The sequence below is a fragment of the Toxorhynchites rutilus genome, chromosome 2 (genome assembly GCF_029784135.1).
Source record: "Toxorhynchites rutilus septentrionalis strain SRP chromosome 2, ASM2978413v1, whole genome shotgun sequence".
Classification (NCBI taxonomy): Eukaryota; Metazoa; Arthropoda; class Insecta; order Diptera; family Culicidae; genus Toxorhynchites; species Toxorhynchites rutilus.
The window spans coordinates 317658724-317671792 of NC_073745.1; the positions used below are offsets into that span (position 1 = coordinate 317658724).

At 38.9% G+C, this 13069-nt stretch overlaps 1 protein-coding gene across 1 annotated transcript; it reads right to left on the reverse strand.

The window, feature by feature from the left end:
* Window positions 1-9955: 9955 nt before the first annotated feature.
* On the reverse strand, window positions 9956-11770 carry LOC129768493 (probable hydroxyacid-oxoacid transhydrogenase, mitochondrial). The gene is made up of 5 exons (XM_055770183.1): window positions 11629-11770; window positions 11491-11569; window positions 11223-11431; window positions 10343-11168; window positions 9956-10279 (listed from the first exon to the last, which is right to left on the reverse strand). The coding sequence occupies exons 1-5, from the start codon at window positions 11679-11681 to the stop codon at window positions 10055-10057; spliced, it is 1392 nt and encodes a 463-aa protein (XP_055626158.1). The 5' UTR covers window positions 11682-11770; the 3' UTR covers window positions 9956-10054.
* Window positions 11771-13069: the final 1299 nt, after the last annotated feature.

Below are 13069 nucleotides of genomic sequence, written 5' to 3' on the forward strand. Positions count from 1 at the left end.
GCAGTTTAGACGTGATCCGAGAAGTTCGGTCCGGGATGTCGCCAATAAGCTGAATTTGTCAAGTTCATTCGTCCAGCGGACCAAGCAGCGGGAGGGCCTGCGTACATACAAGGTCCAGAAGGCTCCTAACCGCGACGAAAGGCAAAACATGGTGGGGAAGACGCGAGCCCGGAAGCTGTACACCGAAATGCTGACGAAGCCGCATTGCCTGGTAATGGACGACGAAACCTACGTCAAAGCGGACTTTCGTCAGCTGCCGGGCCTGTTGTTCTTCTCCGCAGAGGACAAATTCAGCGTTCCGGAGGAGATTCGCATACAGAAACTATCCAAGTTTGCCAAAAAGTACATGGTGTGGCAAGCGATCTGCTCTTGCGGAAAGCGGAGCCCCCCTTCGTGATAACCGGCACGGTAAACGGGCAGGTTTACCTTAAGGAGTGCCTACAGAAGCGCTTACTACCACTATTGAAGCAGCACGAGGGCCCGACCATCTTCTGGCCGGATCTCGCTTCGTGCCACTATTCAAAGGACGTGTTGGAGTGGTACGAATCCAACGGGGTCACCTTCGTGCCAAAGGAAATGAACCCGCCCAACGCGCCGGAGCTTCGCCCAATAGAGAAATATTGGGCGATTATGAAGCAGGCCCTCCGGAAGAACCCAAAAGTTGTCAAATCGGAGGCGGACTTCAAGAGAAAATGGAAAAAAAGAAAAAGAAAATCAAAAAAAAAATACAACCTGTCGTTGTACAGAACCTTATGGACGGGGTAAAAAGGAAGGTACGAGCATACGGGCTTGGGCTCGATGTATGAAAAATGGAAAATGCCAAAAGTTGTTTAATAGTTTTTATTTTACTGTCTAAAATTTTCAAAAGGATCGGTCTACTGGGCGAATTTCTACAGCGTTTTTTCCGTGATGCAATTTGATGTGACACACCCTTTACTCATCTGATGCCAAAGGATCAAGACACAGCGAATGCGGCGAAGTACAGGCCAATAACATGTCTAACGAGCCTGTACAAGCTACTTACGTCGGTGATTAATAAAAAGATACACAACCATTGCGAAGTTAACGAAATATTAACAGAAGAACAGAAAGGCTGTAAACAGAACACGCCGGGCTGCAAAGATCAAGTCGTTATCGATGCAGTCATCGTCGGACAAGCAAGCCGAAACAGAAGGAACCTGAGTATGGCGTACATTGACTATAAAAAAGCATACGACTCTGTACCGCATACGTACCTGATAAAGGTACTAAAAATGTACAAGATACATGATGGCGTCATCAGGTTTATGGAACACGCAATGGTAAACTGGAGCACCTCGCTTAGTATCACCGACGGAACAACTATGTTGAGATCCAGAACTCTCAATATTCGCAGGGGAATATTCCAAGGTGACACATTCAGTCCTTTGTGGTTTTGCCTTGCGATGAACCCCTTGAGCAGAGCACTCAACCGAAGCAGCCATGGCTACCATATCAACAGAACAACGACAATAAACCATACCTTCTATATGGACGACTTGAAACTGTTTGCGGAATCAACAGAAGCGCTACATAGTCTTCTACAGTGTGTTAGCGACTTTAGTTCCGATGTACGGATGGAACTCGGAATCGAAAAGTGTAAGACAGTACAGCTCCACAGTGGACGATTGGTGGAGACTGAAGGATTCCGCATTAACGAGAGTGAAGTGATTCAAGATTTGGTGGAAGGCGAATCCTATAAGTACCTGGGATTTCTGCAATTGAAAGGGATTTGTCACACAAAAATCAAGAAGGAACTCCAGGAACAATTCTTGATCAGAATCAACCAGGTTTTGGAAACAAACCTCTGCGGCGGCAAAAAAATCAAAGTCGTCAATACGTTTGCCGTTCCTTTACTCACGTACAGTTTCGGGGTGCTGAAGTGGACGAAAACCGATTTAGAAACAATAGAAAGAGCAATGAGAGTGACGTTTACAAAGCACCGTATGCACCATCCAAAGTCGTCCATAGAAAGATTCACCTTGCCACGTGTTGAAGGAGGAAGAGGTGTCACTGACATTAGAGCGCTTTGCAGTTCCCAGATCCAGCAGTTGCGGAGTTACTTCGTGGAAAGTCAGACCCGTCACGATATCTATCGCGCTGTCTGTGAAGCGGACCGTGGATTCAGTGCCCTGCATCTGGCGCAGGAGCAGTACGAACTTAGCTGCAATTTGCAGACCATAGAAGAAAAAATAACATCATGGAAGCAAAAGGAACTTCATGGGACGCACCCCCATCGTTTAGAGCAAGCGCATATCGACAAAGTATTATCGAACACGTGGCTGGTGCGAGGTGAACTCTTTTCTGAAACAGAAGGGTTTATGGTAGCCATCCAGGACCGGATAATAGCGACTAAAAACTACCGGAAGTACATCTTGCACGGAAACGTTGTTGACTGTTGCAGAAAGTGCAATAAAGTAGGAGAGACGATTGAACACGTCATAGCCGGCTGTGGAGCGCTAGCCGAATCAGCTTATCTCAATCGTCACAACTCGGTTGCCAAGATTGTTCATCAACAGCTAGCATCAAAACGCAACTTGGTAAATCAGTTGGTACCCTACTACAAGTATATTCCGGATCCGGTTTTGGAAAATAGCTGCTACAAGTTGTACTGGGATCGCGAGATTATTACGGATGTCCGAATACCAGCTAATCGCCCTGATATTGTGGTCTACGATAAAAATAAGAAAAAAGTGCTGATAATAGACATTGCAATACCGTTAGACCACAATCTACAATCTACGTTTGCTGCCAAGATAACCAAGTATCACGACTTGGCAGAAGAACTAAAACAAATGTGGCATTTGAAAGGCATCCGTATTATACCAGTAGTGATCTCTGCTACTGGTTTAGTTCCACACTCTCTCACGCAGTCATTGGAGGAGCTGCAAGTAACAGAGCAGCTTGCGGTTATGCAGATAGCGGTGATTCTTGGAACGTGTAACATGGTGCAACGGTTCCTGAATCACCATAATTAGAACACGATGATTGTGCAGACACTATTATAAAGAGAAAAAAAGAAAAAAAAAGATACCACAGAGCCTAATCCCCCTTTGGCATTTAAGAAGCCCGGGGGTAGGTGAATATTCCAGCTCAATGCTGAGAAGTGCCATAACTCTAAATAATAATAATAATAACATACATATCTTACGTTATGTAAGTGTAATCGGGTGTAACGCTAAATAGCGTCAGGAAAATCAAATTCGTACCAAAAACAACTCCCAAACAGTTTTGAGTGTACTTTACTCAATGATGCTTGAGCGTGCTTCAAAGATGAATATCAGCAAAGTGAAAATCCTTTCAGGTGTTGAAAGTCATATTCTAGATGCTTGAGGCATCATCGTGCTTCTTAAGGATATCATCGTTAAAGGGGGACCCCTGTCTGGGAGGTCAAAAAATAATGAATTTTAATTTTTTTGAAGGCACGAAAAAGGATAATTACGCTGTTGACAGCCGGATGCGTAGATGCTGTCTGAAAACCGGTACCTTGCTGGTGGTATCGATTCTGAAGCAACGGGGTGTCGCAGAACGAATTCCAATGAATATTTTGAAACTTTAGGACAATACCTAAAGCGTTACGTAGGGGTTTTTGAAAATTGAGATATAAAAAACGGCTATGTAACGCTTTAGATAATTCGTTTTTACATACAGATAAAAAATTTCAGCCAAATCGGTCGAGTAGATCTTGAGATATCGATACCACCTGCTGAAAAAACATGGTGTCGAGAAAAACGCGTTAGAACATTCGTACAGCTAAACTTTATCCATAGAGATAACATCATACTTCTGGCTGTAACTTTCCAACGAATTCAAATATCGTAAAATTCTTTTAGAACAACATTTCTCAGGGCACAAGCTTCCCAAAAAAGCAAAAATAAAAAAATCTATTTATTTGACCTTCCAGACCGGGGTCCTCCCTTAGTTTGAAAGCAATGGTCTTGTGGCGCCTGAACAACTTTTAGCACAAATGGAATATTTGACAATGACAACTAGAAGTAGAGTTCAACAGATTGTTCTTGGATTAACGTTGTTCGAAGTAATGATTGTGTACATTAGGCCGTTTTATTGCCTAAGATTTTTGATAAAACGCAATTTAAGCTATTCTGTAATTAAACGATAATCTTGTGTCGTACGTGGTAGGTTATTTTCAAACGAGTAATTAAACAGGATATTTGTGGGAATTCCAATGACCAGTTTGGTGTTATGTTTTGTGGTTTATTGCCAAAAAAACTATGTTTAACCCCTTCCCATACGATTTAATTTTCAAAAGAGCGTACCAAATGCAAACGCTTCGATGGGTCACGCATCGAGTAACTTCACTACTCTGCTGAGCGTCTTAGTGCCTTGTGATATGCAAGCGCGCCACGAGAGAGACTCGATGTTGTACGTGAAAAGGTTAAAAATATTTAATTGCAGATGCCCACTGGTATCACTAATTATGTACTCTTTTTAAGATGACGACAGTGAATGTTTATTCTTTCTCGAACACTCGTGTAGGATACTTGAACACATGATATGCGTTATACGGTAGAATCTATCGCTGGCTATTATATGTACAGTGGGGTAAAAATCGTGAGTTTTGAAGATTTTGCTTGAATTTTCACCAGGAATTGTTTATATCGATATTGCGACCAAATTAAGAAAGATAGAAGAAGGCGTCAAAGAACAAATTGTAGAGCGGTTAGAGAGCTTCAATTTAATTGATAGAAACAATCTAGTTTAATATAATTTTTTAGGATAAAATTAATAATAACACATTGAAAATTATTAACTTTTAAGTTTTTCGCATCCAAAAAGTTATTTAAATCCACTAATTTAGTTGTTCCACTACTATATCTTGTACTTCATTTTCTCATCTTTCAAGTGAAAGCATCAGAATCGTCTTCCGTGGCGTGCTTTTCAATGTAAAACCAGTTTGAGACAACAGGGTCCGAAACAAAAAAAAACTCTATAGCTCTGTCATTTTTAAAATTCGAACATATGCGTAGGAGGATTTTTTTCATTAAATATGATCGTCTATCACCTCCCGAGAGAATCTGGATAAATTTATATTTTTCATGTGAGAAAGGTGTTTTCTGACTTTAAGGGGATGAATCAAAAATCAAATCCCTCTTTTATTTTCAAAAAAACGAAAAATACATGCAAAAAAAAACAAAATAAAAACATTGTTTTCGACCCAATTGTATACAGTGAAAAGAAATCAAAAACTGTACATAATCTAGTCCGCGCTGTATTAATAAAATTATTCACTTATATGAATGATGGACTCTCAAATTCGATTATAAACAATATCCAGCCATTTGGATCACGTAGCCCAGGGGTTCTCAAACTGTTTTGAGCAAGAGACCCCTTTTCCAGAATTAAGTCATACCTTAGACTCCCATAGCCAAATTTCTTTGAAAATCCTATCTTTAGTTTTTTTTCACGAAGGCGATCTGGCGTAGTGGTAACATCTGCACCTCACACGCAGAAGGTCACGAGTTCAATTCACACTCTCAACATTCTTCCAAAAAATGGAAGTAATGTGACAAATCAGCCAGAAGTGTTGAAAATCACTATAATATAGAAAAAAAATCTCAATCATATTCAACAAAATAAATTGATATAAAATTTAGTAAATATCAAGTGTAATAAATAATTATGGATACAAATTACTCACAAACTATAAAACATCCAAATCGTAAACCAATCTATCCAAAAATAGCAAAATATCAAAATGCGGTTCAATATTGGTTAGTTAAAGCCTTAAATCTCCGCGTTCTTTGATTTTCAAATGGTTTCTTCGGTTTCGCGTTGTTTGTAACCATAATGAAGCCTTTTTCGTCAAAGGATGATTGTGGTAAACGAGAAGATAATTTTCAGCAATTTCTCACATCGCAGGATATTGTTTTTCAATGTTTCGTTATAACTAGAACATATGACAACCTTAGTTGTACTCCTGCCTCATCTGTGCTGATGCTAATCAACATTTCTTGCATTATCACCTTGGCACATTCCATGATGTGGTACTGATTTGAACTTGACAGTTCAGCCGTGAAGCATCTCAGTGCGAAACTAACAGCTTTCGAGTTGAACTTAGTGCGAAACTGGGTTGAAACTGAGTGAATAAAAAAACGTTTTGACAGCGTGTGGCACTGGGGTTGAAACTGAACAAAAACGAATTCGCTATAGGATATAAGTCATTCTCAGGGTTGCCACATAACGGGTGTTAAATAAAAAATGAGAATTTTTTCAATCACATATAAAAAATTTTTTTTTTCATCGATTTCAGTATTTTTTATTAATAACATAATGTATTTTCTTCAAAAAAATGTCAGTAAATGTTTGAGTAAGGGCCGTGGTCTGCTGTTCGACGCAACTTTGTCGCGATGCTCTCACAAGAACGTTGTACGGCACTTACGTACATTTTCCGGATACAATTCCGGATTCTTGCAGTCAGTTGCTTCGTGTCCTTGGCCCTCCAATTGTTTTTATACACTAGGGCACCGAGTGAGCCAAAGAAATCCTCTATTGGGCGGCACTGGGGCAAGTTTGTTGGGTTACGATCTTTCGGCAAGAACGGTATCTTTTTCTCCTCAAGATACGCCAGCGTCTTCTTGGCGTAATGGGAAGACGCCTTGTCCAGCCAGAAGACGTACTTCCCATCCGCGTGATGCTCGTTCAGGAACGGCAGCAGGATTTTATCGAGGCACTCTTCTCGATAGATTTGTTGGTTGATTGCCAGACCGCTCGGCTTAAACCAAGGCTTTGAAATGCCCCGGTGTTTCTAGGGAGCCCAAAGAGCAATTTTCTTGGAGAAAGAAAATTTTACGCTCTTTATTTGAGTTACTGAAAGGTATTGAAAAAATTCTCATTTTTTATTTAACACCCGTTATACAGAATACTCTGTATTTTTCAGATTTTACGCCAAATTTCAGATACAGAATCTGTATGTACAGAATTACAGATTTTCTGCAAAGAAACAGAATTTAAAGAAATTTTTTCAAATTCAAATTCAAAAGTTATTAATCACAGTTCATTATCCTTGTCTTCCATCTTACTAATAAACTTTGTTTTTTTATCGTTGAGTCATGAAGATATGTACCTTGATTTATAAAAATGTATATGAAATGTTACCTCACTTCTCCATTCCTGTTTTTGGTGCTTGTTGTTGGGATACCTTTTGATAATTCCACATTCATCAGCATGCGTTGAGTGAATATTCTCGCTTCACAGTGCCAACAAAACAAAGTTCTGAAATCGGTTGGCTTGCACAATGATGGACTCTATTTTGAAGGCAAAGAACTATGTATCGGCTCAAAGAGGAGCGTCAAGGATGAAATTGACGGAAAATTTAAGAAAAGCAAAGTTCAACAAAACCATGTATAAATATCATACAATTTTTTATGAGAAACCTTTTTAATGATTTATTTTGTTTTATTAATGCGACTTAAGCAAACCATAAATAAGAGCAATAAATTCAAAATGAAAATAAACCTTTCTTTCCATTTTTTCCGTTAGTTTTTTGATACAGATTTTTTTATGCTAAAAATCAGATATACAAATTTTTTCAGAAAATTTTACGGGATCAAATGGGCGGTGTTAAGTCAGAGCGGACCAAGTCGCAAAATTAAAAATGTTTTGGAGCATCTTGAATATTTCAAATAAGAATTCGTGTTATTTTATAGCGGTCGATATTCAGACCCTGTCCACCTCCAAAATCAATTTTCGTTTCTGTCGATCCCTGGGAAACCGAAATCGACCCCAGGGGGTTGATATCGACCACTTTGAGAAACCCTGACGTAGCCCATACACGAAGAAGAAGGTTATCAGTTTCAAGCAGTCGACATGAAATTCATAAAATTAGATATTGAAATCTGTTAAAAAACACAGATAATGCGTTGGAAGGAGATAAACGAACAGTATTATAACACAACGAGCTACTAGAGCATTTACGACAATACAAGGTCACTCGAATACCAGTTATATGGATAGAACGTTTATCCGAATGGTATACAATCCCGAATGAGAAAAAATAAATAAAATTATGTTAATAATATTGATAATAAATTAAAATCTGTTGAACTCCACCCGATAGAGAAGCTCAAAGTCAAATAAGGAATAATTGTCGTAATTATGGAATTAAGGGGGTAGCACACTTTGGAAAGTTAAAAAAATGAAAAGAAAAATTATGTCCTAAAATGTTCTGTGGGATGTCTACTTTACTGTAGGTTTTGTCCCAGTTTTTTCCGATGCTCAAAAGTTACAAGCCAATTAGTGGACCTAAGTCTTTGTGTAAGGAACGCGGATCTAAAACGCATTTTTCTCAAAACTGCAAACTGGTGGGAGTTCTACCTCCGGAACGGTTCATCCGATATTGATGAAATAGTTTTTCCTAGATTCTCCACTAAATTTATTGTCACCGTACGTGGGATTTCTTTGATATTTTGAAAAATAAAATTATGGTGAATGTTTTGTTGTCGATTTTTGAGGCAAAAACACATTTTTGTTTTACGAAAAATGTCGCCATTACGTCAGAAATCAATATTTTGAAAAAATCGTACGTACGATGACAGGAAATATATCCAAGATCACGTGAAAAAATCATTGGTTGAAATCGGTCCATTAGAAAAACTCGTAGAACTCCCACCAGTAAACAAGGTTTTGGATGCAAGGGAGCAACAAACTGGTTGCGGCTATTCAAGGGACTGTCCAATTGACACCAATTTATTTTTTGTTTATTAAATAATATATACCTAATAAAACTATGATATCAGATTAATCCTAGAAATTTATTTTCTCGTTTAAAAAAATCACGAAAATTACATACTTTTGATGATGTTCATAGTGTACTACCCCCTTAACTCCGTCGCGTTATTTTCTTCATTTATTCCTGTTTGGAATTGCTTCTGTTTATCATTCCTATTCGTTTAGGAATAGTGTGAACTGATTTCCATATGTTCTACAGTGATGTTTTTTTAGTTCAATTGAAATTCGCAGAATTTAAATTCGTGTAACGTTGCTATGCATCGAAAATAGTAATGCATCCTCAAGTGGAATAACATATTTCTTTTCATTTATTATTATAGAGACTTTCAACTACAAAGTTCGTCACGATCGCTTAGTTAGAAACGTGAATGTTCAAATATATTCATATAAAAACATGTTTTGGCGGGACGAAGTTCGCCGGTTCAATTAGTATTAACTCCTACCAAAACCGTCTACTATAGGCATATACTATAATGTCCAAGCTTTTTTTTTTGCACACATTGGGTAATGTTTATTCTTGGTTTTTCGTCGTTTTAATTTCTCTGAATGAATCATTGGAGCGCTTCACTGCTCCTAGCAATCATCTTAGGCTGAAAATCCAACCAAATGTTAGTGTTCGAGTAATTTTAGTGGATGTTGTATGCATTTTCACAAGTGAAGACACTTTCCAACGAGATACAAATATGATATATAAACTATTCCTGCACTTCTTCTACCGAGAAAAGTCCACGCCGTTCACCAGACTGATTGGCGAATCAATTTATCGCTTTCTTTTCTAGCACAAACGGTGGGAAAACAACAAAGCGGATTTTTCAGAAACACAACAATAAAAATATGCTTCTGATGGATCGATTTACCAGCTCCACTAATGTTGATACGTTTATCTCTGTTTATACCGTGGCCAGTATTCGACCGAAAACGTGATATATTATTAGAAAAGGTATAAACAATGCACTACTGATCTCTGCAGTGTCTTTCCAACGGAACGGAAGGAACCTGGTAGAATGTAATACTAGACAACATGAAACAATTTTTCACGATCTTATATTGATACCTAACTGACCGATTGCTGGAACTGATGTATTGATGAACTAATGTTTGAGTTCGATTTACTGACGGTTATTTAAACGAAGAGCATTGCGTATTCACTAATAAGAATTTTTAACTAGAGAAGAAAACTACATTATTGATCCAATAAAAATATATTTACTTGATTGAGTATTGCTAGAGGCATTTGATATACTGAAAACACATTATTATGGCATGAGTAAAATTAACATAAAAACCATCAGTACACAGTCATTGATGTTTCGAACAGTCCTGCTAAATCTTCCTCGGTTTGTGGTCGTGGTGCCAGCTTAGTAATTCTCTCCTGTGGCAATGTTCCTTTCACTAGTTCGGGAATGTCTGCGCTATTGAACCCAAGCGAGGTCAGTCCGTCCTCAATGTTCAGTTCGTACATATACTTCCTCACAACATCTGCTAAAATGGATCCGGCATCGGCTAATTTTGCCTGCAAAATTAGAAAGTTCATAATTTATAAGAGTTTGTATAATTTTCTTTTCGTATGACATACTTTGGAAACATCGGCTCCGAGAATTTCCGCCGCTTCCATGTGCCGCTCCGGGCAAAACGCTCCCGTGAATTGGAACACAGCTGGGGCCGTCATAACCACCGACAACCCATGAGGAATTATAGGATGATCGTCATCATAGCCACGCGGCACAAACTTTCGCACATTTCCAGAAATCGGATAGGACAAGCCGTGACAAAGATGAACACCAGCGTTCCCGAATCCCACCCCGGCCATCGTGGAAGCCAGATGCATTTGGGATCGCGCCTTCAAATTGTCCGGCTGAAACACAGCCGACTTGAAGTTTTCCCTGATCACTTTGAGTGCATAGCGAGCCCACACGTCCGATATTGGATTGCTTCCCTGGTAAGGGGGTCGATGCTTGGGATCCTGTGGAGCCGGGCCACGTTTCTCGTAATGAATCGCTGTGAAGCTTTCCAACGCATGGCAAAACACATCAAAGCCACAGTAAGCTGCCACCTTCTCCGGTTGGGACAACGTATGAAGTGGGTCCACCAAACCAAGCTGTGGTCTCAAGTGTTTGCTCGAAATCCCCGTTTTAGCGTGAAGTGATTTGTAATCGAAAATGGCAACCCCCGTCGTTTCGGAACCTGTGCCGGCCGTCGTTGGGATAGCAATAAGTGGCTTCAGCTTGACGGTGACCTCCTTAGCTTTTCCAATTGGCGCATTCACGTAATCCAGAAACTCGGCATCTCGATCAGCGCTGAACAGGTTGGCAGCTTTGCATGTGTCTATCGCAGATCCACCCCCGATGGCGACAAACGCGTCGAAATCGAACCTTCGTGCGTACTCTGCCGCGTGGATCAAACTAAAACATTGGATTTGTATTATTTGTGAAATTGGTATTTGCAATAGGAGAAACCTTCCATCGGTGGGCTCAACGCGTGTCTCGTCGTACACTTCGTATTGAATTCCGCAACGTGCCAAGGCATCGAACGCCGCCTTCACCGAGGGTAGTTTCGCCACAGTTTTGTCCGTCACGACGCATACTTTTTTGACGTTAAGGTTTCGAAGATCGTGTCCTACTTCTCTGGTAACTCCTGGACCGTACCTAATGGTTGAGGAGGACATCTGAAATAATATAAATCAATATAATTCAAGAAGGACTGGTATAAATTTAGAAACGCTACCTCAAAAGCATATTCGTTGGCTGTCTGGCATCCCATCGCAGCGCCGGTCGAAGGTCTGGAATGTGCCGGACAGCTGCATCTGTGTAGAATTACAACTCTAATGTAATGAATATTAAAATTGGAATATGTGCTACTCACGATCCACTGGAAACTGCCCTCATAAGTGAGGAAATCCTTGCTTTCGGCAACATTTTGGCTCTGATTCACGGGCGAAAACCAGCCAATTCCAAGTGTCTATCAGCTGAGACTGAGCCGATTTTAAGGTCGATGTTCAATTTAATAATTTAATTCACATTCAAGAATAGATTCGATTTAAATTATATGCTCAAAAGTGTAAAGCCGGTCGACATAGGTTCGTGTCCACGATAAAGCTTGGCAAATGATGGAAATAAGAATCACTGTGGGCTGAGAGTGAAATTGGAGAAAATTTTGTTGTTGATTTATTTGATGTGAATTAAACTTTATTTACTAGATTTATTATTTTACGTGCCATATCTTTCGTGTTTGCGATAATAATATGTTTTTCGCCTTTAAATACCTGTCAGCTTAACTACGAGGTTCGATAAAAAAATAAGTTCAGTGCCTCAGAAATCGCGGAAAAATGAAGTTAGAACAAAAAGAAAACAAGGTGATTTTTGTAATCTACGTTTTATTTTCTATTATTCTACATAATCGCCGTAACTTTCGAGGCATTTTTCGTAGCGTGGCACGAGTTTTTCTATTCCGAGCGCGAAGTGCGTAGCGTCCAACTTTTTGAAGTACGATGTAACTGCATCAAGAATTTCTTCAGTGTTGTCAAATCGTTGAGCGCCGGACGCCTGTTTCTGTAATTCTGTAAATAAAAATTGAAATCATGAGTTTTTGGAAAAAAAACATCAATAACATTGCGATATTGACAAGTTCTGCATCGCAAAATGTTGGTATTGATAAGCTCTAAAAGTCGTACGAAGGCAGTTTTGATGTAGAATTTGAAATATAAAAGTTGAAGCAAAAAAAACCGTTTTAATGGTTACCCTAATGCAACTTAGATAGAAGCGCCAAAAACAACTTTGTGGGAGATATTTGTTCTTTAGATAAAAACTGTCTTCATCAAAGTTGTCACATATGATAGAGCGCTCATTTTTATGTTATCAAAAATAGGGTGACCAAAATTGTCGATGAAATAAAAAATCTAACTTTCTTATCTCTATAGATAGAGATAAAAATAGCTCGACAATGTTGTAGTTCTAATCATTTTAAACAACTTTGTAGAACAAAGATTTTCTATATTTTTTAATATAATCGATTGAGCGCTTTTTTTCTGAGTTGCATTAGGGCGACCATGAAAAAATGGAGTTTTTTTGCTTGAAATTTTGTATTTAAAATTCTACATCAAAACTGTCTTAGTTCGACTTGTAGAGCATATCAATTCTAACATTTTGCGATGCAGAAATTGTCAATATCTTAATCCTACTTAAAGGTAATGATGTTTTTTTACCCAAAAACTCATGATTTCAATTTTAATTTACTCAAACAAAAAAATAACATAGTGTTCAAAATTACATATCATGTACCCTAAAATATGCTCTTCCAAATGCCG

What these genes read in the sequence shown, in the direction of transcription:
- LOC129768493 (XM_055770183.1), bottom strand. Translation starts at nt 11,681, where the DNA reads ATGTTGCCGAAAGCAAGGATTTCCTCACTTATGAGGGCAGTTTCCAGT. An exon ending in CCAACGAATATGCTTTTGAG is followed by an intron (nt 11,432 to 11,490) that starts GTAGCGTTTCTA and finishes ATATTATTTCAG; the next exon opens with ATGTCCTCCTCAACCATTAG. An exon ending in TCGGAGCCGATGTTTCCAAA is followed by an intron (nt 10,280 to 10,342) that starts GTATGTCATACG and finishes CTAATTTTGCAG; the next exon opens with GCAAAATTAGCCGATGCCGG.